Raw genomic sequence first — 27395 nt, forward strand, 5'->3', positions numbered from 1 at the left:
TTTCATAACACAAGGCTGGTAGTCTGATACTGTCATTATCTCTAAAAATGCATTGTGACACAACTAAAGACCTTTTCCATTCGGTATGCGACATACATGCAGAAAACGATCCCAACCACTCTGGCCCACCAGATAAACACTAAAATAAGCTCAATGCATTGGAATACATTGATATCTCTGAAGAATGCAAGAGTAAATCACATGATGTAAAAAGGGAGATATGGTAGCAGTTTTATGTTGTCCTGTTGACCAGTCGGTCAAAGTCCAGCTACAGCTCACTGATTGATTGAAATGCAGCAGGAGCTGCAGGTTGTGTCAGTGAGAAAATTAACATACAGTCACAGCTGAGTGACTTCTTGACACTCAGACTTTTTATTCTGGTCAGATAAGAATGCAAAGAGCAATGCGGCTCATCAGTTCTGGGATAAATATTCAGTTCTGGCTGTCTTTCATCTATGACCAGGTCACTTTTCAGTCTTTCTGTTTAGTTTCTTTTGTGTGCCATTTGAATCTCTCGGCCACAAGCTTTGATTCCAAAGACATATTTCAGGTTTCGGGTGATTTTGTAATAATAAATCAAAAAGGACAATCTTCCTGCACCTCACAGTAACTACAGGTGTTCCACAGGGATCTATTCTAACCCCCATTTTATGTTCTTGGTGTTCTCTTACTATAAGAGAACATTTTATGTTAAGAAAACATTGAGCTTCGTCCAATGATAGATAGTCACTGTCATGGGACAACAATGACTTTATCCGAGAAAAATACTTTTATATGCTGATGATAGTGAGCGTGTATTTGACCTGAGCTCCCATTGTGGATTTATCTTTTGTTAATTAATTATGACTACATGTGGAATCTGTGGTGAAATAATGACAGAACATGGTTGAGACAGTATTATTTGTAAATTTAAAGACTAGCACTGATAAATGATGTGCTTATTTTTTACAATCATTTTATGCACAGAGAAAATTATGTTTCACAAAAATGCCTTCTCATGTGGTTTCTCCAAAAGCTACAATTCAATGTTCATATTTCTAACAAAGGTAGATTACTAGATGTTTAAGTAGCATGAACTAGTATTACCAGACCTTACTAGATGTTTTATAAGTAGTTTCCCATTGCCAAGAATTTTATTTCTCTGTTTTTAGACCTTGGAAACGTTTAGAAATTCATTCCTACTTTTAAAAAACTAGATTCACCACATCCTGCTACATCACACATTCCAACGTCAGCGTTGTGAATTCTTTAGTGAATCTTCCATGACTGTTTAAAATGACTGTAAGTCTAGCGGAAAATAATTTCCATTTGTATTTAAGGCAGTAAAAATGATCAATGGCTATTTTGTTGTGGTCATTCTACCAATTATTCAGATTATACGTAACAAATTTTGCATAAATTTCAAACATGCAAAATTCATGTGGGAGCTATAAATGTACCTTTGGATGCAATGATCACTATTGTGCTGGTTTTCTTTGATGTCTCACCTGCCAATTTAGACTTATAATTTTTTTTTAATTCTAAGATCTACTACATAAACAAATGATGCACATAACACTAAGGAATTACGTGCAGGTTAATTTAATTTAATTTCTTTTTTGTAGAATTTTTGGCACTATTGGCCTTTATTGAACAGTAAATAGACAGGAAGTTGGGTGGAGCAAGAGGAGGAAGACATGCAGCAATTGGCCCAAGACTGGGAATCAAAAATGGAACAACCACATTAAAGACTATAGTCTCTAGACAACAAACTGAGCCACACAGAGCCACTCGAAAGGAATTTTAAAATATTTTTCAAGTTGTGATTAAAATGTATGCCTCTAATGTTTGACTTCCAAAAGACAACATTCACAACATTCATTTATTCATGTTTCTGGTCAGACAGTCTTCTTACTTTTATCCAAGAATAGCACAGTTTAAATTGGACTTTCAAAGGCAATACATCTCGTTTAACCTTAGCTTAAGCAAAGACATTGAAAGTCAGGCTTGTTAAGCCCATCTGAGCAACACTAAAAATTACATTCAGAGATCAGTAAACCTCTTTATCTAGACCGCTTTTGACATTTCAACCACAGTTCACATTGTTTGGACTGGAGATGGGGCATCTTTAGTAAAAGTAGGAAAACCAGCTACATTTAAGCATCTAAATGCAGTTAAGATGACTCGTTGAAGTTCAAACAAGTTCGAACTGTGCCTTTGAACGGAGAAGAAATTGTATTTCAACTTAGCATGGATGTTGCCAAGAGATGGCGTTGTTGAAGCATTTCATAAAAGACTGAGATTTTTCTTCACAACCTTCTCCAGGGTTCAAAGAGAATTATGAGAATAGAGAAAATACTTTGTTGATGTCAGAGGTTAGCAGACATTGGGCAGACTGGTGCAAGTTTATAGAAAGGCAACAGTTGCTCAGATAGCCTCCTCCAACAAACAAGGTTTGCAGAAAACTGTCTCTTAAAGCACAACACATCAAACCTTGAACGAGCTACAGCAGCAGACGACCACACCACTCCCGTCAGCTGAAAGTAGGAATCTGAGGATATTCAGGCAGAGTCACCAAAATTGGACAATTACAGATTGAAAAGATGTTGCCTGGCCTGATCAGTCTTGTTTTTAGTTGTGAATTTCAGATGAATGATTAAAATTTTACATAAGCAACAGATTCAACCCACCTCAAATCAATGCTTTAAGATGACGCTTGTAACGGTGCGAAATATATTTTCCTGACCCCTTAGAACCAACTGAGAATTGTTTAACAGCCACAATCAACCTGATAATTATTTTGACATGTCAAAAAAACGTATGTGGCAGCCTGGCCAAGCTGTTGATCAGATTGTGTGTGGTGCCGTGTCAAATGCAACTTACATAATTAAAAAGCAAGACTGACACACCATGGAGTGATAACAGGTATAAGTAAGGGAAATATAAGAACTTATAACCTTTTATTTTGTAGACTGGGTATAAACAAAATTATTAGTACATCTCTACATTTTAAACTAAACTACAAACCTGTAATAAAACCCTCTTCTAATGTAACCCTCTACCTAAAACTGGGTTTTTACCTGTAAATTCTGGGAATCTGCTTTTTAATGAAAACAGTTGTTTTCTTGGACGTGAAGCAAACTGAGTAAACAGTCGGCTGGTTAGACCTTAGGTGACAGGGCAGCTTCAGGCCTGCTGACTCCACAATCTGTGAGCCACCAGTCCATCATAACCACTCCCCTTCGCAACACACACACACACGCACACACACCGTGTCACAACCCACAACAATACATGACAGCTCAAAGTCCAGGACTGAGTAAGACAACCACACCAACTGGGTGAATTGAATTCATCCCCATTTGGTAATAATGAAACATAATGACAATATGGTGACTAACAAGTCACATAGTTTAAGATAAATGAAAGTTTCTTAGTGCTCTGAAAGTATTTTGGTTGATATAAAAACAGAGAGATTTGGAAATGCAATGAATCTAAGAACAATAAAGATCCAAAACTGAATATTTATCAAACGAACATTTTCTGAGGTAAATATTTAGCTTCCAGTTTGCTCTTCCAATATTTAACTTGTATACAAGAACAGAAAACCACCAAATAGATTCATAAAGTTGAACCACTTCAACTTTCCGGACTGTGCCTTTAAATCTGCTGTCATATATGTTCTTATAGTAACTCACCTCTGCCAATAATTGAAGCAGTCCATAACAAGTCGCAAGCCGGCTGAAAATCTCATGCCAACCGGGCCAGCGTGCTGGTTTTCACACGGTCCGCGCAGTAAACACACACACGCATGCACACACACGCGCCACTGTCATCTGCACGTTGTGTATTCCCCCCTCTCTTCTCTGTGAGATTACCCGTGTGTGTGTCATCTGCATCTAATGACAGCTGACTAACTACATGCCACAAATCCTCTCTGCTCCCTGTCCCCTCCCCCTGCCTCTCTCTCTGTCTCTCTCTCTACCACACACACACCCATGCACACACAAACTTCTCTCTGTCTCCTCCCACCACACACACATACACACTCCTCCCTCCTATTAGCTGATGTCCAGAAAAAAAAACCTGTCTCTCCTTTATCTCTCACTGCCTTTCTAGGTACAAAAGGATTTGCATGACCTGTTGTTCTTTTGTTTTGGTGTATCGTTCTGTGGATGGTTTTCATTTTCCAATGCAATTGTCCAAGACCTACTTTTTTGTAAAACTACCTTTAACTAGTGGAAGCAAATACCAAAGCCGGTGAAAGCAGAAGAATACACACTTGATTTGCATCCGGCACCTTCATAATAAACCTCATCGCTGCTTTGATAATAAGCTCTAAACTAAATGACAGGGCAGAACACAAAAGAGTCGAGTGGTAGAGAAAGACACAGTGATGAAGGTAGTTCAGCGAACAACTGCAGCTTCCCACATAAACAGGACTACACACACACGCACGTACTCACACACACAAATACTGTCAGCCTAACTGCCTCCCTCACATCTTTCTCAGCTTTCACTTTCTATGTTGTCATGTCAGGGTGTTCCTGTTTGCTTCAGTAGCTTGTTGCGCGTTCCGGAAATTTCTACTTTCGAAGCTTGGCTCTATAAACTCCAGTATGAGCACTCATAATTTAGTCTCCCCATTCAGGAAATCATGTTGTACACTTGAGATAACACATTTATGGTCACCCACCGCTGAGCTCTGTTAGGCTGCTCAATTGAAATTTAATGAAGAGACTAGAAATAATTTGCAGAAACTAGCTGTTGATAAAGGAAGTGTACCGAGAAATGTGCTGGAGAGCAGGGGAAGGCCTAGATTTTAAACTCAGATCTGCCACCATATTAGCTAATGCACTATATCTAAGTGCTAAGATGAACTAACAAGTTCTGGTCAGTGACCAAATGGGTGGAAACTGAAACTCAAATCTTTTCTTTAGATAAGTAAACACTTAGTGTGTCAAAATATCCTACTAACTGTAATACTCTTCAGTGTGGAAGTTGTAATAGAGCGAAGGTGATATAACATCACAAAGGTTGATGTTATATCTAAATTATTTATTTAGTATGATGATTTTAAAATATGGGTAACAAGTGAGACACAAAGCAAGTAAGAAAAAAACAGGCAGAAAACAAAAGCACACCAACCTCTTACACAAAGCATCCTGGTAAGCATCCACTTTGGAAGATTAGTCTGTCCTCTCTGTAAAAAACAACAAAACATCTAATTTAATATAAAGGTCCAGAGTGTCAGTTTAACGTGTAAATATGGAGATTAAATTACCCCTAGGAGGATTCAAGTGGCATCAGAAGACAAATTTTTGAACTGGCTTTTATTTTGGGGTTTCAGAGAAAAAGAGGCTGGATAAAAACACATGCAACACAATTCAAACTTTGACACATTGACATTTGTAGTTGTAATGCGACAAAATATGACTGTGAACGAAAGAAAGGTATGAATACTTTGGAAGGTTAATGTTTTGTAACAATAAATAACGTTTCTTTAGTAACGTAATTTTTTGTTTTTCAGATGTTACTGACTGCAAAAAGTGAAATATTTTCTATAACAATATATGGTAACTCTGAAAGGACTTGTCCTGCTGGTTAGTCAAAGTTTGGCCACATAGACACTGATACTAAAGCAACCACACTCAATCTGAGAACACAACCTGTTTTACTAACAACACCCAGGTGGCATTCACCACCAGGTCAACCGGTGGGTCAAAACCCGTCAGGCAGCAGCAGGTGAACCCAGACAACACCAGCAGGACGTTTGACCTGTTTTGATGAATCATAAGCAAAGTGGTAAAATAAACACCTTTGAAACAGTAAATGTGTACTTTTTGTGAATAAGTAAAAGCAAATGTTTCCAAATATTCCTAGAAGAATCTCAGAATTAAAAAGATGTTCAACTGCTTTGTGATCCATTGGCCACGCCTGGGATCACATGTTTGACTCGGCACTTCATAAATACTATGCTGAGCTTTCGTAATAAAATAGTTGGGCTGAATATCACCTTAATCATCCCCCACTGGTAATTCTGGAAATCTCACGCCAGCTAGCAGCAACAAGAAAACCTGGAGCTTTTCCCAGATAATGACAGCAGCCTGAGAGGACGAGCCCGAGCGCTTTCAGGCATTTTTCACACCACCAGCTTGACCTGGACCAGTGTGGTGCTGGTCCAGGTTCACAGAGTTCCCACTGGTCATGGGGTTCAGATTTATGGGAAAAAAAGATGTCTCCTTTTTATTTGAACAGCTGATGCTGAAAGAAAACCTGCTTGAATCGGACTTTAATCGGCACACTTTTGCCGTTCTTCTGTTTTCAAGAAACACAGAGCTGTATTGTGACTGATGAGTCGGGGATCGGGTGTCACGTTGCAGTTCCCATAACAAAAACACCAGAGAGCCTACCTGCTCGCCAGGCGTTGGTAACAGCATGCAGCTCTGCCTCACCTTGAATAATCTGGATGATAAACCTCACCTTTTCAGGAAATATTACAATCTTCTCTAGTGAATCACTTCCTGTCCTCAATCTCTTTTAAACAAACTGAGTGATTACAAATAAAAGTGTCCAGTGTATTTGCATTTAGCACCCATTACTCTGATACCCTGAAGTAAAATCAAGTGCAATCTTTAGAAGTCCCCTAGTCAATAAAAGGAATCCTCATCTAATCTCAGTGTAAATCTTAAAAAGAGAAAAAATAATCTGTGAAAGTTCTGTGAGATTTTTAGAGGACATTAGAGAACAAACAGCATAAAAACGATGCAGTGCAGCAGACAGGTCAGGGAGAAAGCTGTGAAGAAGATCATGGTCTCACTGGCTGTGTTTCTACTAACCATGCAATTGCACAAATTGGGATTCTGAAAATAAATTTGCTTAATGGAAACAAGGCAGGGCTGCTCAGTGGCGCAGTTGGCAGAACTGTTGCTTTGCAGCAAGAAGGTCCTGGGTTCGACTCCCGGCCTGGGCCATGTTCTCCCTAGGTGTGTGTGCATGGTTGTTTGTCCTGTCTGTCTCTGTGTTGTCCTGTGACAGACTGGCGACCTGTCCATGGTGACCCCGCCTCTTGCCCCAAACGTTCGCTGGAGATAAGGCACCAGCATCCCTGCCGACCCCACTAGGGACAACACGGCAATTTTTGCGCTAGGATGAGATGGTTTTTCAGGCGTATTGACATTAGTGTATTCCGTAAAATTGCAATGGGAACTCTTATAAAGTAATTAGAAGCAGGGTTGGACAAAATCCCATTTGGTCATAATTGGACCACAGCAAGCATGAGGAAGAAGGTGCTCTGCTTAGATAAGAGAGAAACTTAACATTTGTCCTACACACAAAGTTTCACGTGATGGAAAACTAAAACTGTGCAACATCCCAGAGGTAAAACTTGGTGGTGGGGATGCTGTTCCTACAAAATACATGACAACAATGGAAGAAATCTTATGAGAGGCTACAAAAAACTTAAAATATACACAGAGGTTCAAAGATCCAGTTAATGTCCAGACTTACATTTCATTAAGAATATGTATCAAGGCTTGAAAATTACAACTTATGATTTATGTGCTACTGTGCATTGGTGTATGATAAATCCCAATAAAATACATTGGTGTTTTAGTTTATAACACAACAAAATGTAAACCAGTTCAAGGGGTATGAAAACTTTTGCATCACTGTGTTTGGCTTAAAAATTGATCAGTTAAGTTTTTTTAATCTAATTTATGCAGCTCATCTTAACCAAGTCTTATGAGCTCTTAGTGTTCAGTCCAATATTTGGGCCAGCGAGAAAGAGGGGGAGGGGCTAGAGTAACCAAAAAACACCAAATGAAAAAGCAGCAAAAAGAAGAAGTTGGTTTTTTGGTTGGCGTCCAAAGCCAAAGCATCTGCTGCCGCCTCCTCCCAGCGCGTGCACATCTCAGGGCAGATGATAGGTCGTTCCTGTAATACATGTGGGACTGCGGCCTTCACAGTCATCCTGGAGAACTCAAACCGCTGAAACTTCAGCATGCACCTGCCACTGCTGGGAGGGTTGCATGTTTTCAGAGCTCGTCAGTTAGTGTGTGTGCATCAGTGTGTGTCCGTGTAGGAGGGACGGACAGCTGATCTCTTCCCAACTGCTGTGCAAACTTCAGAAATCGCACACACAAGCACAGATGTCGTTCCTGTATGCACAATGACACAAGAACTCCATGTGCTTCAGATTGATGATTAATTTCAGGAAGACGTTTGTGTTAACCATTGCAGACAGACAAAGTTGGATAAAAAATAAACAAATGGCATGATCTGTTAAAAAGACTCATTTAATATATAATGCGCTACTATAACTCACTGAAACATGCAGAAAAAAGTTATTTAATTGAGTTTGATTAGACCTTAGGACATGAGGACAGAACATCACTTGGTCTTCTTCAACAACATTTCAAAGCAATAGGAAGTGTGATCTCATTTATTTCCTTCTTGTATAAATTTCTCTTTCATTTCTGCATGGGGTTTTTGATTACCAAGGAAGAAGGTTGTGTTTATACCTTGTCAAACATTCCTGTCTATATTTGGTCATAAAATGTGGATCATTATCCAGCAGAATAAAACAAATAACCCGTTTCAGTTTTCTGCTAAAATCCACCAGAATGTCTTGGTATTAGAAAGAGTTTGATCAGCATATTAAAATAACATTTTCAAATGTATCAGTCACATTTTTTTTTAAAGCGGGGTATTGTTTATAATACTGCCATTTTATACCAGAATCGAGTAACTCTGTTGCCTACACTTGTAATAAAATGCTGTGTATATCAAAGTCAATTTTTTACATTTTTTACTTCGCATCATAACCATACCTGATGCCTTTAAATTGGATTCTGTTCCTTTAAGAACCTCCTATTCTTTCCGACACTCCCCCTTCAGCAGGTCATCACACCAACGTTTCTACATGCTGTCCACTGATGTCGTTAATTGTTCTAAGGAGCACTGCAGTTTGCATGATAAGCTCCACCACATGTTTGCTCCCTGCTGCTGCCACTAGTCTGGAGGAGCTGTGTGAGAGCTGCCATCCCCTCTGTGTGGAGGACTGACGCTCAAAGGTGGAGTTTTGGGTAAATGGGCGGAGCATTGTATGTTGCAGTTGAAGGCACACCCAAATGGCTGCAGCGGGAGATTCAAGGATTCCTTAAACATGAATGACTGAGTCAAAGCAACACTGGGTATATTTTGGGTGAGGGGAAAGCATTATAACATGATATAAAACTCAAGAAGTCGATTTTCCATAATCCCTTCCCTTTAAAGAGATTATTAGGGATATTAATATTTGTACCACCTTTAACTTTGTCAAAAGAATTATTTATTAAGATGGAATTATTTCCCTTTTGAATAAATGGATTAAAGTTGAATGTTTAACTTTTCTAAATTTTTAAGTGTTGTATAATGTTGTTGCAACATCCATCTTTGTTGGAGACGGCAGCAAATGTCCCTGTGTCTGTACCATCTCTGTTATCTGCAGCTTAATTCACTAAACATCCCCATGTTTCAACACAACTCAAAGTTCATCCTGCACAGACAAAGCCACAGGTATATGCTGCAGGATGCTGTGGAGCGTTTGACTGTTAATTATTTGCATACTCGACACTGTGGTAAGAAAACTCTACGGCGCAGGCACACGCGTTGATGGGAGAGCACAGGGGAGCTGTGGAGAGTCAACGAGGGCCACGCAGAGAGACGGCCTACTTCCTGGCTGTGATTAATTTGTTACCAAGCAGCTCTATGGTAACACAGACATCAGTAGCTGTGCTATGCTGCTTTACAGCGCAACCACACATCAGACACGTATCAGTCCTGGTCAGAGTTACATTTATGAAAAATGCACAACACAGTGACGTGCTAATATATTCTTGCACCTTTATTTGAATTTTGTCACATTATAACCACAACGTTCAGTAGCTTTTCTTATTTATATGTGATTCACCGATACAAAGGAGTGAAAAGTTGAAATGTCATCCTGAACCTTTTTTGCAGAACCATCTCCAGCTGCAAGTCATCTACCAGCTTTGCACAGAGACTTTTTTTCTCTCCATTCTTCTTAGCAACATAATTCATGATCTGTCTGATTAGATGGTGAGTGCCTGAGATTCTCTGGACTTTAACTAAGCCATTCTAACACATATGTAGAATATGCTTTAATCTAAACACCTTTATTTTGACAGTAAGTATATTTTGAATTATATTTCTGGACTGTAAAATATAAAACACTTTTATCAAATCACTGTGTGAACTCTATGCATCACTTTACCTTTCATTGAAGCCATATATTTGGAAAAGTTTGTATTGGATCGGTTTTAAAAGTCACAATATAATCCCTATTAGAGATTTTCTTCTTGTCTCGTTGATTCTCAGTGCTAATGTAGTATAGATGAGTCTCTTTTGCTGTGAGACCCATTTCATTTTTACAATTGTTCTGTTTCCTGAAATGCCTCGCAGCAAGTGCCCTCCAGCTACAAATGAAAACAATAAACCGAGCTGCGACACATTCTACGAGTTTTTGACATCATCTGGGGACAGGAAAGTTCTGTGCTGACTCATTCATCTAAATAAAAAACAACAAACAAACAAATACAAAACTTTCATCTTTAAAAAAAAGTCAAATTTAAAAAAAAAAAAGAAGCTCACAGTAGTGAATAGCGGCATTTCAATCTGGCCTGAATGAATTTTGCCCATTGTGTGGATAACCCATCTCACTGGGGAACATCTGAATGAGCTCTGGCCAGCGGCAGTGTTTGCTCTACAAAAGCTTGTTATGCCATTAGCTTGTAACATCCAACTGCAGGCCTGTGCAGTCACTCGCTCCCTGCACCTCAGCTCTGCTGTCATAGTGCTGGAGAATTACAGCCGCCGTCAAATCCAGCTAACCAAATTAGCACCTGTTATGCAACCTGCTGCACTTGGCTCCCTGGTCTGGAGCGTAATCCTGCACAGCTCTCAGTACGGTGGTCTGCACGTAGAAGGCTCCTGCAGACTGTACAAACAGAACTGTTCATGTTCCGTAAGAAAGCAACTTTGCTGCCTTTCCTAACGATTTTTTATATTTAATGAGAAAGTCAGAGTGTCAACAATAAAATGTTGGAATAGGAGAAATTATTGATGTTTTCTGCAAGAAAATATACTGAGGGGGAGAGATTGGCTCATTTACACTGATTCATTGTGTTCAATAGATAGTACAATTTTTACATTGGAAAAATACATAGAAAATCCAACAATGCAGCCAGCTTCAAATTTGCACAAAATTATAATAATTTTTTTCCTGTTCACACATGCCATTAAAATCCTTATGGATGGACTTTTAATGCCATAGTTTATCCAAAAAAGTCCATGTGCCTGCTAGAATTGAAAAAATAACACCCTTAAGTATCCTTATGGGGGCTTTTTCTAAACTTTGCTGAGAGAATGTTGCTGTGATTGTGGTGTTGGAGTTAAACAGGAGGCTCTGACAGGAGCCATGGCACGGCTCTGGGAGTGAGCGAGTGCGTCTGTGCATGTGCCTGTGACGGTTAATTAGAGCACTTGGTCCCAGGAGGATCAGACATGGAAGACGACTGTCTCTGCTACGTGACAGAAAGCCAGGGCAGCGTGCGGTTGATTAGTTAGTGGCAGCGAGAAAGGCTGGACGTAAACAAACATAGATTAGCAGAAAAGCTGACACACGCCCATGGTACATTTAAATAAATGTAAAAATGAACCGGACGTGTGGAACTTCATGGACAAAGTGGACCTCGAAACACACACACGCTAAAGTTATCTCTTTTTGTGTGGTAAAGATGCATTTACTTGAGTGTTGGTTGTTGGGTTATTAGGATTTCAGCAATTGGAGTGAGGATGTTGCTCTGTGACGTAAAGAGGATAAAAAACAGAAGGACAGTAGTTTCTAGGAAAAGAACAAACATGAAATTCTGTTAAACTTGAAGATAATTTGCAGTGGCAGTGGCTACAGACGTCTCACAATCACAAGGTTGTTGATTACACTGCGGTTTGCCCAGCGCCATAATCAAAGTGTCCTTGGGCAAAGCACTGCTTCCAAACTATCCCTAAAAGACCCATATATAAAATATAATAGATTTGGTTGTCCCCCTATAAATGCATCAACAATCCTGGAAAAAAAGGAAGTAAAAATGAAGTTAAATTGATGGTGGCCAAAATGGTGAACTTCAACATATCTAGGGTTCTTTACAATAAGGCTGTTTTTTTTATATATATATTGTTTGTACTTTTTGTTTCATGTGGTAACACTGTTATTAACAGAGTTCAACACATGGCAGCAGAGGGTGGTTTGTGGTTCACCATACACTGAAAAGCTTTATACCAAAATAAAGAAAAATAACACCTAAGAGCCAAACAATTGCAGTTTCAGAAGAAGTAAAGTTATCACAAAGTGGAAACTAAAGCAAAACGTGAGCTATAACTACAGGAAATGGATATCCCTAACACCAGTGAGATGTTAGATACACATAAATGCAACTTCTGTACTGCCGTGCTAGGTTTCACTGGTAAAACTTGATGTAAACAGGCAAAAAATTTTTGCAACAAAAACTTGCAAACGACAGCCCATAGCAATTCACGTAGCATCGCCCCAGCTGCATTTCCAGGCTGCATTGTCTTCCAATATTTTAGGAACATCCACACATTTTTCCACAAATAATTTGGAGTCACACTCCACAGAAAATACCATACTAAGGTGAATCTGCAAAAACTGAAATATGAATAGTTGGGTGTCCACTGTGAATGAAAGTTATGGATATTTCTGATATCCATAACTTTCCAGCGCCATAATCAAAGTGTCCTTGGGCAAAACACTAATAAACATCATATTTACTAGATTACAATATATTATTATGTTATTTTAACAGGAGCAATGAATTATTATGCCATTTGTTTGTACTTTAAGTCTTTGTGTAAATATCATAAATCTGTGTTGGATTCTACTCCAGGTTTTTATGGTGTTATAACTTTATATCCTACAGGTATTTTTGTGTTTTTTGTATTTCGTAGGTGATTTAACAGTTGTTTAGCTAGCAAACAACTGTCAGCTAACCATTCATGTTAAAAGTATGAATGGTTAGCTGATTATTATCAATAAGCCAATAACTTTTAATGTCTAATTGTCTTACATAAGTACAAATTTGACTAAAAAACCACAGACAGCTATTGCGTAAATTTGGCCAAGTTTAATGTCCACAGAACCTTTAATATTTTCTCATGTTATGACCACAAACTTCACTACACGTATGTGACAAACCAAAACAAAGTAGCTTTTCTTGGATTTTCAATCTTTTTTCGCAAAGAAAAATCTAAAAAGTGTGGTGTGCCTTTCTCTGGAATTCCAGGTAAAAGTCTTTAACGCTAAAATTGTGTCCATTCGTCTTTGCAGAACAGCTTGAATTTAGCTCAGTCGATTTTACCATAAACTCTTGACTCTCCTGTTCCTGCTGAACAAAAACACCCCAACACCATGATGCTGCCACCACCATGCATCACCACTGGGATGAGACCCTGTCGTATCACCAGTGATGTATTAGTAGGCATGTAGTTGTGCCATACTTTCTCCAACTTTAAAATGATGAATTGAACAGGGCTCAGTGATACATTAGTCATATAGTTTTATAACTTCACTGTCTGCAATGATGCTGTTTGCACAGGCAGCCAGTCCTCAGCCCTTCCTCCTCCTGTCTGCCATTGGCCAGGACTTCACGTGATCTGTCACATGGTTCAGTCAATTCAAGCCACTAAGGATCCCTCCCTGGGCAAGCTGCCAACCTGAAGTTAAGATCTTGATCTGGAGTACATTCCTGCACTCTTCCAGCAAGACTACAGGTTGGTTTTTAGAATAGACAAACACTTTTCTAAACCACATGCTTCAAGAGTGAAATTACTACCCTGGTGGTGAAAGTAAGGTCAATTATACCAAAGGCATTTGGAAAACACAATTATGTCACATCCAGGTGGATCCCTGAACAACAACAAACAGTGGAAGACGGTTTTTTTCCATCTTGTGGAACAGTCAAAGTTCACACTTGCTCCAAATTCCTAACAAGGGAACAAAGCATCTGAAGAATCAGGTATCCTCCAAGGCAGGAGGCTAAACGCCAAGAGGCTCTTGGAAACCTGCTATACATGTTGTAATCCTTTACAAAGTTCACCATTGGCTGCTGGGAAGAGCAAATAGGTTTTAAAAAGAGCCTAAAAAACTAAATCAAGAGTCCAGCCCTAAAAGATAACACAACCAGACGAGTCAGATGGCACCTGTCACGTAGGCAAACTGACAGGTTTCTTACATGAACATACCAGCACAACAGCAAACACAGGCACATTCTTGTTCCTCCGCTGACAGAGCGAAACCTCAGAGTTAAACAATAAGTCAGGACCTGCGCTTAATTTCTAGTCTGTAATAACTCGAATAACACGTTTGGCCGCTGTCACGATCCTCATCAGATGCCATGATCCAAGAATGCATTCAAGCACAATGTGATAGATGGGATTCTGAGAGGAAGAATGTCACTGGGAAAATACGGGAAAATACTCTCTGCGGAGCAAATGATTTATGTTTTGGTATGTCAATTGCCTTCGAAGAGCTTTAACCAGCCACCACAAAGAATGCAAAACATGCAGTCGTATATCAATAAAAAATGTGTTTTTAAGGCATGACATCCGTGTTGGATTGTGAATTCTGAACAGAGTGCATGGGACTCCTCAGCAACGCAAGAAGACCTGTGCAGAAATCTGTCACCTCTTATTAAAAGAGGATGAAGTCTTTATTGGTTGTATTAAAATAAACATATTGGGTCAGCAGTCCAGGGATTCCTTCTGCACAGTGTCATTATTGATTTACATAGATTATTGAAAAGAAAATTACATATAACTAAAAAAACAAAATACCTGACACTTCATTACATTTTGTATTAATGCTTTCTAGCAACTTCCTAACAAATCTCTATAAAAATCACTTTCTTATTTAGAGGAACACCGGATATGTACTTTCAAAATAAGTGCATATTAAGTTATCAATAATATTAAGATACTTGATGCATAAAAATGTACAAGTATTTATGAAAATTATCCTTAAAATGCTGAATTTCTTGAAGAAGGTCAAACCACAGCATTTAAGCTAAATTTAAGGATGGACTTTGACTAAGCCTCTCCAAAATACTCAGTTAATTTTATTTTATTTTATTGATGTGCTTGTTTACTTGGAGCTATTCAGATGTGAACTTGCTGGTGTCCTTTGGAGAATTGTTTGCTAAGGTTAAGCGAAACAAATCTATGTCTAGACTTTTTCTTTCAAGATATCCTGGCATAGCCAGCAGAATTTATGGTTCTATAAGTTATATACAGGCCCTGAAGAAACAAATAGGACGAAGACTATAAAACTACTACCGCCAGATTTGCTATGATGTCGTTCTTCCAAATTTAGTTTTAATTCTATGCCAATTGTAATTGGAAGCACACCTCCCAAAAAGTTCCACTTTTGTGACTTGTCACGCTGCCGTTTTTCCAGAAGTCCTGGGAATCTACATGGTTTTTGGTAAATGTGAAAAACTTGCCTCAACCGTAGCACCATACTGAATCTATGATTTTTTTTGCCAAGAGGAAGAGGACAGATCCCAGACAAAACCAGGGCTGATCATCTGTGGCACTATTGCGCCAAGTCTCACTGATGCAGCTATTCATGCAAAAAGTGCCTCAACCAAATACTGAACTCAGTATAGAAATACTTGTCAGAATGCAGAAATGTCTTTATTAAAAATTCTAAACAGTCTTGGGAAATATTAAACTTTTCTGAGGTACAGAATTGTGATTTTTCACTGCAAGTCATAACTTTACCCTTGAAATATATCAATGTGTGAATAATGTGTCAATAATAAACTAAATTAATTTGCTGACCCTAATTACTGAAAAAATAATCATTTCTGTTCACACCAATCTAAATGAAACCGTAAAAATAATTCAATTTTGGGGACCAGAACTATTTCGCGTTTTATTTTGGAAACCTTAAACCGGAAGTCTTGAGTTATGTTGATTTGAATTGACGGTCGAGATGTTTGAGGAAGTCCTAGATAAACGAACCTGTCACGGAATAACTTGAGATGTCAAGTGTAAATATGAGTGTCTTCTTCTTCTCAGTCATATTTCATCCATGTTGAACTCAAACAAGTTAAATTTGTTAGCGATTAAATCCAACTTGAAAGAATTAAACGAAAAGAGCAACACTTATAAATAAAACCCCGCAGCTGCCGCTTCGCTCGGTCAGAAACGTTATTTTCCGACGGCTGTTGTTATTCCCATGTTAAATCCTTATTATCGTACCATAAATGTCGTATCTTTACTGTCGCGCCGTAGACGGCACAAAATAAATTAAGCCTAAAGTAGGTTAACCTTGATGTTAACTGACAGACACTTTGCACAAGCCCCTCCACCACTGTCGGTGCTGGAAATTACCGAGGGGGTGGGACTGGAGGAGCAGGTTGGGGGTCGAGCAGAGACTTACCTGGGAGTTGAGGTGCCATGGGCGGCTGTAGACCGGGGACTTCGTCGGTGCTGTAACGGTCAGCGGGACGGAGCGGCAGGAGCGTCCAGAACCGGAGCCGCCATGTTCATCTGGCTCAGAGGCTCTTCGGCTGTTTATCTTTACTAGTAGACCCCCTCCTCCTCCTCCTCCTCCTCCTCTTCCTCCTGCCTGCTACACCTCCACCTCCTCTCTCCTCGTAACACCACCAGCTCAGCTCCACGCCGCTTCTTTGCGTCTGAAGTTTAAAAATTGAACTTGCGAAAGCAAGTCTTTGTGGTTGTAAATGAATGCGCTGCTCGCTCCGGGGGGAGAAACGGATGAGAACATTTGCTGCTTTTAATATTATGTCATTTACATTAGCTTACATTAAAAGATTAAGATTTAATATATATTCTAATTCTGAACGTTGGAAATAATATAAAACAGCCAATTTAAGAGCATTTCCTGAAAGCCAAAGCTAAAATCAGTCTTCAGGGAACGCTTTAAGGATTATATTTTAATTCCTTTATGACTGATATAACCTTACAAGCGACCTTTAAGGACATTTCCTCAAGTTTCCTGAAGTTCAAACTGGGGGATTGTAACCAATCTTCTGAATAATACAGTAAATAACATTCAGAACGTCATACTGAATATTCCAGTTAAATATTAGGGTAGGGGTGTACAAACTTTTTGCCACAATCCCAAAGTTGAAAGTAATTGGGGGCCATTTTGCTTTTCCAACGCAAAATAATTTTGTTGGGATTTTTTTTACCTGCTAATTTTAATGAGACAAAGTGGCATTTCCTTTATCTTAATAAAAGGCAGACAGTTTCCTAAATTTTGGGGTATATTTGGTCTAAAAATCTTTTAGTCAATTTCTAGCAACAAAAATGAGAACTTTCTTCAAAAGCCCTTCAGGGACCTTCTACACAGTAAAAAATGCGGTGTTAATATTTCAGTGTTAACCTAATTTAATCTAAATAGAGTATTTATAACTATATAGAGTGTAAATCGGCTCTGACATCGGAGTTAAAAGTCAGAGTAAAATGCTACATTCACGCAGTGAAACTTTTGACTCTGTCAAGTGTCAATAATGCGCCAGTAAAGATTTTTCGCAAGAGGAGGAGAGGAGGAAGAAAGAAGACGAAGCACCAGTTTTCTGAAGTTCGTGAGGCTCTTTCCATTTTGGATTCTGAACGGAGTTGTGCTACAGAAAAGGTAACAAGTAACTTTTAACAATCCGGTGTTGGTAACTTATTTTGATATTAATTGTACTGAAGAATTATATTATAGCTTCTGTTGTTATCCGTTAAATATGTTCGCAACTATTATGCGTGAGTACTAGCGTAGCAAATGGTTTTGGCACCATGGTTTAGTTTGTTAGTGGTGAAAAAACCCCTCCATGTCTCCTCATTTTTGTACCCGTTTTATTCTGTTGTTCACATTTAGGGCAGCGGGAGAAAGTTGTATTGTGTTAGGGCGAGAGCCGAGGGTTAGCCCTATGCTAGACAAATTGTCCACCTCACAATATTTACTCAGTTTTTTTTCTGAAGGCTGTCAAGGTAAGAATACGTAACTGTTATAAATTGTAATAGTATTAATCACTGTGCCTTATGCCATAGGCCCAGATTCCGTGGGTACTTCGGGGTCGTAGCACCCACCGAGTCACGTTAGCATGGTTAGCACCATGGATGTAGCGGCTAACATGCGCCATATTGCTTGTACAGATTGTTCAAGTGTATCGGGAATATAAACCCAGTTTTCAAATGGCATTTACTTTGAAGCACATTTATTAACTATTAAAATGTGTCTGTCATGGTTGTTTATTTTCGTTATTCATTTTTTTCTAACAGACCATGGTTTTGTTTGGTGGGGAGCAGAAGTACGTGAAACTTTCTGACCTAACATTTGATGCATTTGTGAGAGGAGAGAAGAAGAAAGAGATTATTTTACTAACGTAAAATAATCTCACTACTTTTTTCTTACATAAGAAACCCATCTTGCATTAAGTAATTTTTTCTTTGCTTTAACATGTATTAAAATGTTGTACTGGATTGAACTCACTGGCATTTTGTAAAATTAGTTGGGTTACTCTACTTATTTCACCCTTTGTTTATCAGCAGTAAATGTTTTCATTTTCACTTCTTTAATATTTCTTTCTGCTTTAGTGTGCCTGAAATTCAACATTCCAGAAGGCAGACATATCTGAAGGTGCAATCTGATACAGAAGTTGATGTATGTTTTTGAAGAAATAGTGAATCAGTCACCTGAAACCTTTCGATTTATGTTGAGCAACAAAGATTATCCTGGTAATCACTAACAATTCATCGATGTATTTATAATTATTTTAGAAGCTGGTTTGGGAGCTTTAGAGTTCTAAACAGGCTGTTGCTTTACTTTTTGCAGGTGCTGTTTTACCATCTTCATCTTCAGTCACATCTGATGATACTATCATTCTGAATTTCACAATGTGTGACCCATCAGAAGAAGAAGCCACTGCTGAAGGAAGCCAACCTAAAAGGCCATGTCACATCATATTGCTGTCTTTGGTGAACATTGTTTTGAAGATCATTAAACTGACACTGTTACAGTAATTATGTCACTGGATCATAAAGTTGAATAAATGTCACTATGAACTTATAACTTTGTGATTATTGTGATTGGTAGATTTTATGAAAGCCATATAATGCTAAAATTTAGCATTATATGGCATATGTGTAAAAAAAAAAACTGGCAAAAAAAACAAAACAACACAATAAGGTGTACATTTTTAAGTAAATTTAGTGTAAAATTAACTCCATAAAAATAACATTATTACTCTGAAGAGTGTAAACAAACAATAGTGTTAAATAATTTGACTCATTGACTTGTTGATTTTGACACTAAAATGAGTCAAATTAACTCTGAAAATTTTACACTGGCTATAGAGTACATTTTACACTATTTTCGAGTGGAACCAAATATTATCTGAAACAGAGTTAAATTAAACTCTATAGGTGTTAAAATAACACTTTGTTTTTTACTGTGTAGGAACAACTCCTGCAGATTCTGTAACTGTTATAAAGCAACCTACTTACAGGGAACCTATAGAGAATGCTTCCTCAAATTCCTTAAAAGTCACATTAAGAAGTTGCAACAGTACCAAGGTGTTTATCTGCCATAGTTGGTAAATAAACACAGGAGCATCGTCTTGTTAAATCAATAAATTTTCTTGTTATAACTATGTTGCAGCCAAACTTAATGAAAACAACACTTAGGAAAGGTACCCAGAAGGTCACACCATGTATGTGACAACCTACATCTTTGTAAGCTTTGAGAAACATTTCATTAAGATTTATCTAAAGTCAAACTGAAAGTGGAAACCAACCTACCCTACAATTGTTGCAACCAACTTGCAGGCTTTTAAGGAACCTCTCGACTTCCCTAAAAGTCACTCTGAAAAGTAGCAGTCAACCTTCAGGAAAACAAAACACTGAATGTCATAAGGTCAAACAATCTTCAGGGAACAATCACTCAGTTTCCTTCAAGGCAATCAAACTTAATGAAGCTTTTAGGAAACCATTGTTGGAGGAAGGTATGTATATGTCCCTCTATGTATGTTGGAACAGTCCTGCATGTTTTCTAAAGGTCAAGCTGAGAAGGATGGAACAAACATTTTGCAGACATTTAAGGACCATTCTGTGTTCTTCAAAGCCAACACTTAGATTGTTGCAACCAACTTTCAGAAAAAGTTCCATGGAGGTTCCTACAAATTCAAACTACATATGTTAAAACTAGTTTCGAGAGCATTCCTCAAAGGTTCCCAGAAGGTCAAGTTACGATTGGTACAACTGATCTTGTATATATTCTCATGGAAGAGTTCAGAAAGACATATCATGGCTGCTGGATCTAACCTTCACAAGAACATTTTTAGTAAATGTTACCTGAAGTTTCTTCAAAGATCTTGTGGCAGAAGTTGCATTTACCTCTCTTGAAATCTTCGCAGAATATTGTTGAAAAGTTTCCGCAAGGCCACACTGTGAACCTTATAAGTAATTTTAAGGTTTAAGGTAGGACAATGGTTTTCAGGAAACCATTAGGCATATCAGGAAACATGTCATGTTTTAATCTTCAATTAGCTTTCAGGGAACCTCCCAATACATTCCCTGAAAGTTGGACTGTGAAAGTTGGAACCAAGAGTCAGGGAACCGTTAAATTCTGCAATCTGGTATCCAAATGCAGCACATCAAGACCTGTGTGTTCTTCATGTATCTGTCATTAAAGTCTTTCATAATGACATTTGCTAACTTCAAGTAAAATCACCAGTCAAATACTAAAAAGGTTTGTGTTCAAAACAGCAGCACTGACACAAAGAAAGTCCCCATGTAGTCAGACTGCATCAGCACCATCAGTCAATATAGAGTCAGATGAGATCTGCAAAGTTCAAGAGGTCAACCCAACAAAACCAATGAAGGAACTCTAAATAGTGGTTCTTCATAATGATTTAGTCGGAATCGTGTTCAGCTGTTCAAATTCCAAATGTCATATTTTATTAGAATTAAATTAGTTAAACATTAGTTTAACAATGAAAAATAGATTAACTCACATACCACATGCATCAAAGACAGACAATAAGTCTCAATGTGAATCTTATTTATTTACAACCTCATCAAGAAAAATAGAACCTTTTTACTCTACTTTATATTACTGGATTCTTATTTTATTTTTTCATATATAACAACTGACAGATCAGGTTATTAAACAGATGCTGCCACCTAGTGATAACCTGGATACGAGTTCACCTTTTTTTATACAGACATCACATTATGGTCCAGAACGAAATCTACCAAGTTAAGGAGAGAAATTGGTAATGTAAAAAAATAATAACCACGGTTGTAAAAAAAAAAAAAAAAAGTCCATCTGTATGACGCATTAGCTAAAGTGATCTGATAAGCAGTTAAGAGTAAGAGAAATTTTCGGTTGGGCAGGAAAAGTCTGTAGAAAATATGTATGATAAGAACAATTTTTAAGAAGCTTGGAAAATTCAAGCAGACAGGAGCTCACTCTGTAGGAGATATCTAAGTCAAGGTTGTAAATGACTTTTGGATTAATTTTAAATCTGTGATGCAAGCAACAACTCAGTCCATAAAAGACGTTTACCCCTTTAAAAAACATGTAAAGCAACATGTTTAAAAAAAAACATGCAATACTTTCCATTCACAGGCTTTCAATTACACCCATCACTTTGTAAGATGATCACTTGGTTTCAAAAAGGATTCCCAGACGTCGTCTGGATGGATTTTCATCACTCAGGTTGCACGTTGCGTTTACATGATTTCATCTACGTTTGGCTGGATATTATAGATTACTTCTCCACTTGCTGCTCGTAGAAGAGTGATGCACTGGGGGGGACACATGTTTGATTTAGACCACAATGAGAACTGAAGTGGTTTATGGATTGTTGCATTAGCTATTGCAGCAGAGAAAGTGATAAAGTACCTAAAGTGATCTTGCCTTCCTTCTCCAGTTTCTTGAGGTGATGAACCAGGTTGACATTAGCTGCTTGGTGCAGGTTTTCAGGGGTGTCCTGGAGAAAAACAGGCACAAAGGTAAAATGTAATGTTTCTTTGAACACAGTGCAGAGTAGGGAATGAAACTGGGACGGCCATAAAGGTTTTGGCCATTCATGTTCAGATAACCTTCACCAACAAGACGGACAAATTCATCAGAAAATATTTCCAACTTTGTAAAATACAGACAGTGTGAAAGTTAAAAGGAGGACACTGAGTACTTTTAATAAATAACGCACAATAACTTGAAAGCCTTTGCTGAATTGAGTCTGAAAGTCTGTTTATCAAAAATAAATAAAACATACATGGTAGGAATAACACTATGATACCTGTAATGTGTTGAAATATTCAGGGAGGAGTAGGTCATTTTCATTTTAAAGTTTGTAATAAAAACAATTGGATCACTTACACTTTTTGTTTTTAAATATTTCTGTACCAACTCTGGTTCTGCAAAACTGTGAGGTTTTTTAATAGACAAATCTATTAAAAAAGCAGACTGTGTGTGTTTATTTATGGTTAGCATGCTCCATAATAACGAGTTTAGCACCACTCACACCTGTGTGCTTTCAAGAGCTTAAAATAAAAAGCTTCAAAGAGACCAAGCATTCTTCCTGACCTTATAGACGATTTTTACAAGCTCCATTGAAGAAAAAGGCTTTCCTGCTCCATCCTGAACAGCTTCCAGGATCTGTTGTTCTCTTTGGTCTCGGTGGGTGATGTAGTGTTTGATCTTGGCGCCAGCATCCTGAACCACAGGTCCGTGTCCTGCACAGGAACACGAGGAAAACTGTGCTATCTACACTGTCACCACCCAGCGGTGTAGTGAAAAACTTGGCGTTTTTGGCTCTCAGCAGTTTAGTATAGACACATTGCATGTTATTGTTTACATATGGAGGTTTCAGGCATGCACACAGAGCTGGAGGGCAAAAAGACCATTTCTTTTACTCGCCATCTACAGCTGCACAGCCAAGGTCGAACAATTTCATTAACTAAATGAAACCTGGAGATATAGGTATTATTAATGCAGTGCGCAAAAAAAAAATTTAAATCTGAAAAGTTGTTGAAGAACAACTCAAAACCACTCGTTCTTTTTTCCTTGCTTTCTGCATTAGCTATGCTACACACAGACCCCAAAACTGACCTACTTCTCTCTTCCTTGCTATTTCTTTGATTAAAACTTTTTCCAGATCTCGCTGTCTATTTGTCGGAGTATTGACAATTAGTAGAAAAGCACTGCGTCCCTTTTTTTCTTTTCATAGCACGCATGCATTTAAGATTTAACACGTTGTGTGAACAACTTAACAGCTAAAACCAACGCTTGTCATCGTCGGTGAGCAGCTTTTTGCCCCGCAGCAGGGAGATGGGGGGCGGGCTCAAGCATCTGCGACATCACATTGCAACGTGTCCAAAGAATAACTTTCTGGGGTAATATGTATAAACATGTTGCCAAAGCTAATTTTCTACTCACCGGGGTAAATGAGGTCAGCCTGTGTGTCCAGCAGGATCTTCAGAGACTTCATGTAGTCGTATAGATCCTCGAACACGGCCGTGCCCTCGCCCAGGATGCAGTCTCCGGAGAAGATAGCCCGCTCCTCCTCCAGCACCAGGGCCATGTGGTCGTCAGTGTGGCCTGGGGTGAAAAGCACTCTGAAATGTGGAAATTTGGCTCAGATGTAACTAACCTCCCATTCAAACATGTTTCACCTTTAGAAGTTGTAACTTATTTTTTAGTTTACTCGATATACTAATTCCCAGTGAAAGATGTGAACTGACTTGAGAGTGGCTCCTTCGGTCTGGATAACATCTCCGTCTTTTAGGTAAGAATACGTCTTGCTTCCAGCCATTTCTGTGACCCGGGTGGCGCGTGGGAGTTTGCTGACCCTGACGTCAGATCCTGCAGGATAGAAAAACTGTTTTCATTCATTTCATCCCCTTCAGTAAGCAGTCATGCAGGAACACACAATGATTAAAAACGGAATCAAACAGCCCGGCTCTGTTTGAACCCACAGAAACAAACCAAACCGGTTATATCTCTGCAGATGTCTTCCACTCCGCCGGTGTGGTCGTGATGCCAGTGAGTGACGATGATCTCCTGGATGCTGGTGCTGAACTGTCCCAAAGCACTTTTCAGGTTGCTGATGTATTCGGGAATAGCAGGTTCTCCAGTGTCTATAAGCACACGTCTGAAACCAAAGTCAGAAAGAAATTCAATGTTTTTTTGTTTGGTTGAAGCTCAAGGAGCTTAAGTTCAGCAAATAACTGTTAGTGAATAGTGACATACTGAAATGTTACAGGCCATCTCAAGGTATTACATAAAAAAAACAATTAATGCAAAATTATCTGCAAGGATTGCTTAGAATTTAGCTCCATTCATCTTCCCATCATTTCTGACCAGCTTGCCCACACCATGATGCAGCCGCTGCTGTTTCACTGTGGGGATGCTGGTTAACCATGATGGTTCGTTTTCTATTAGACAGCATTTTGAATGTAGGCAAACAGTTTTCTTTGCATCACTGCTCCATGAAGGTCAGATTTGTGGAGTGCATGATTAGTACTTGTCCTATTTTCCTACCTGATCCTCCAGAGTTAGCATGGACCACTTGGCTGCTTTTATGAATAACTATTTCCCCAGAATACGACTTCTGCAGGAATTTTAATGCCCTGGATGTGATTTAGGGGTGTCGTAAGGGGATAAAAGCTGACGCAATCAACAGAGACTGACAGTTCATAATGCACTCGTTCTCATACTAATTAAAACACATTTTCTGTATTTTTGAGCAAGTATTGCTGAAATTCAGGATTTTTTTTCCGCTGAATTTGGTTGACAAGAGTGGAAAGTAGCATAAAATACGACCAGTCATTGTTCCTCAGACTTCATAACGGTTATTTCTCAATAAAACAACGACAAAAGCCCAAAAACATGAACTAACGTGTCGACAGCAGTCACCTTTGCCCGGTACCGACCAGGTAGGTGTTGGTTCCCTGCAGTGTCATCGGGCCCGGGTTGCAGCCTAGAACCCGAACCACTCTAGCAGACAGCTGCTCTATCCGAGGAATCATGGCGCTCATCGCTACGACGCTTTCTCTACAGCAAAAAACAAAATTAAAGAGGTGAAAGTTCAAAATAGAAACCTTAAAGCGTCGCTAAACAGGAAACGCACGTGTTTACTTCCGGTGGATGTGCCCACTTCAAAATAAAAGGTTTGGTTTGAATATATTTTTTAAACAATTAATTTTTTAAACAATGTAAAAAAAAAAAAACATTGCTAAATTAATACATTATGATTTACATTTGATTTTTTTTAAAAGAAAAGTATATGCTCTAAAATAAAAAAATATATAAGTGAAAATGGAAATTTAAAGTTAGCAAGTTAAGCTTAGGGCTTTTAGTTTTAATTGTATTTTTAAAGCATTCAAATTAGTCAATCAGTTTTTTAAAATATTTAAAACAAAAATAAAAATGTAAAAAAATTAATGTTTCCAATATTATCTATTTTATCTTGAAACCTTTACAGAAAACAAGCAACAGGTTTTAGAACTTAGATTACGCTCCAAAAGCAAGCCTAATTTTAAAATGTCAAATGATTTAAATTCAATGATCTAATCGTTTGTGTTCAATTTCTTATTATGGCATTTTTATCAAACCACTTATAAAAAGTTGGGTTATGTTTAACTGTGGGACTTCCGGTCCTCGTTGCTGCTGTGTTAACTATATTTACACCTTCACAATGTTGGGTCGTTTTTTAATACTAATTGACTATTATAAAAATCTCGTTGTGCATTGTGCAATTGTTATTTCCATTTGGGATTTTTTTTCTTCCGTGATTTTTGCATGATTATGTTCTTACAGACAGCTGTTCCTGGCCGGAGATGTGAAAGCTTTGCATTCAGTAAAGAAAAGAAAAAAAGCACTAGGTGGAGCCATTGATCAGTTTATGCAATTTGTTTGCCTCTCTGTAGACTGTTTTGATGTAATAAAGATGTTTTTTAAAGAGACATCAGGTTAAAGCAGATGCGACATAAATATATCCTGGATGCGTTTAACAACGAAAACGTTTCCAAAGCTCTCTCAAAGTTTACGTAATAAAACTTCATGACTGAATGCCTGTAATTACCGTTCATTACTCCTGAAAAACAAAATAAATGTTTCTCATTGGACAGTGGTTGGTGTAATTTTAGGCTTGTGTTGCATTGATCTAATAGTCAAACAATAATGAAAATAAAAACTTTTGGATCTAAATTACTAGTGTACTGTTTTCAGTTTATTTGAATGATACAAGCTGAAGTCTATTTGTCTTTTACGGTGAGCACATTTTTTAGACACATGTTGGAATTTAGGCTTGCTGAACTTTTGTTCAGCTTTAACTCAGAGAAAGTTAGTAATCACCCTCTGATCTGCTGGATGTTTCTCCTCTCCACACCTTGTGGTAAACTGCTGCCATAAGGTGCCTGCTCCTGTCTAATCTAACATTGGTGTATTATGAACAGTCCTGGACTTTAGTTTGTATCTCAGAACATAAACACTGAAAAATATGTTTGTTGTCAGTTACCAACAAGGGGTTTGAAGAGAGGTTTAGTCTCTGGAAAGTTGCTAAATCCATTAACAATTAAATATTTCTGCTAATGTTGGCAAATTGTATCAGTGTATTTGAATGCAAACTCTGTAAAACACAGTGATATTCATCTTGAGTGACAGGGTTTCAATGTTATGTTTGCAAACTAAACTGCAGAACTCCTGCAGTGGAGGAATGAAATAAAATACTGAGGATATTCAACCAGTGAGAAATATTTAGCATCCTCCCACCATGAAGCTCTATGTTTAGTTCAGGTCCTCTCCAAAAAGTACTGCCTCCCTAGCAGGGCTGATTTCAAGGCAGATATCTGACCAGCTTGTCTGATTTATTTCTGTTTCCTGCAGTGAAAATGCAGAAGCTAGAAAAACCGGAGCAGAAAATTACTCTGGTTCCTCAAAAGGTTTCTGCTGTGGAAACAGAACTCAAGTCATTTCTTGATTCTGCATTCTATGCTTTGTCTATAGATATTGTATAGACATTGATATATAAAGGTACAAAACAGCAAAAGAGTTAAAGTACAAGTGCCTTACCCCATCATTTTACCTCTGCCATGCTTTAGAAAGGAAGCTCATTTGAAATAGAACCTTTTGGTTATGATTCACGTAATGTTCAGGTTTTTCTTCACCACAGCAGACAGGAGCAAAGCCTGCTTAACAGCAAATCAAACTTCTCTCCATTTATCAGTGTTGTATTTTATTCTGCCATCACTTTCAAAAAAAGACGCTAAAGTAGTTTAACTCTTCTGCTTGAGGCAAAGACCGGCCTCCTGCC

At 38.3% G+C, this 27395-nt stretch overlaps 2 protein-coding genes and 1 long non-coding RNA gene across 6 annotated transcripts in view; 1 reads left to right on the plus strand and 2 right to left on the minus strand.

The window, feature by feature from the left end:
- LOC116721538 (nuclear receptor coactivator 2-like) overlaps positions 1-16612 on the minus strand; it is a 54272-nt gene extending 37660 nt beyond the window's left edge. For 2 of the 4 annotated variants that reach the window (XM_032565328.1, XM_032565325.1), the window contains exon 1: positions 3678-3891. The gene's annotated coding sequence lies outside the window, so the exon portion shown is untranslated. Of the gene's footprint in view, positions 1-3677; positions 3892-5127; positions 5183-16498 lie in introns of those variants that run through there. The other 2 variants (XM_032565326.1, XM_032565327.1) reach the window with 2 other exon arrangements.
- Positions 16613-16921: 309 nt separating this feature from the next.
- On the plus strand, positions 16922-19138 carry LOC116721540 (uncharacterized). The gene is made up of 3 exons (XR_004339620.1): positions 16922-17719; positions 18355-18810; positions 18908-19138. It is a non-coding gene; the product is annotated as an uncharacterized LOC116721540 (long non-coding RNA).
- A 1978-nt stretch (positions 19139-21116) lies between these two features.
- Positions 21117-25218, minus strand: lactb2 (lactamase, beta 2). Its single transcript, XM_032565329.1, has 7 exons — positions 24998-25218; positions 24073-24233; positions 23824-23944; positions 23519-23697; positions 22667-22815; positions 21980-22067; positions 21117-21882 (listed from the first exon to the last, which is right to left on the minus strand). Exons 1-7 carry the CDS (start codon positions 25117-25119, stop codon positions 21839-21841), a joined length of 864 nt encoding a protein of 287 aa, XP_032421220.1. The 5' UTR covers positions 25120-25218; the 3' UTR covers positions 21117-21838.
- Between the last annotated feature and the right edge of the window lie 2177 nt (positions 25219-27395).

This window comes from Xiphophorus hellerii, chromosome 6, assembly GCF_003331165.1.
Source record: "Xiphophorus hellerii strain 12219 chromosome 6, Xiphophorus_hellerii-4.1, whole genome shotgun sequence".
In the NCBI taxonomy this organism is placed as follows: domain Eukaryota; kingdom Metazoa; phylum Chordata; class Actinopteri; order Cyprinodontiformes; family Poeciliidae; genus Xiphophorus; species Xiphophorus hellerii.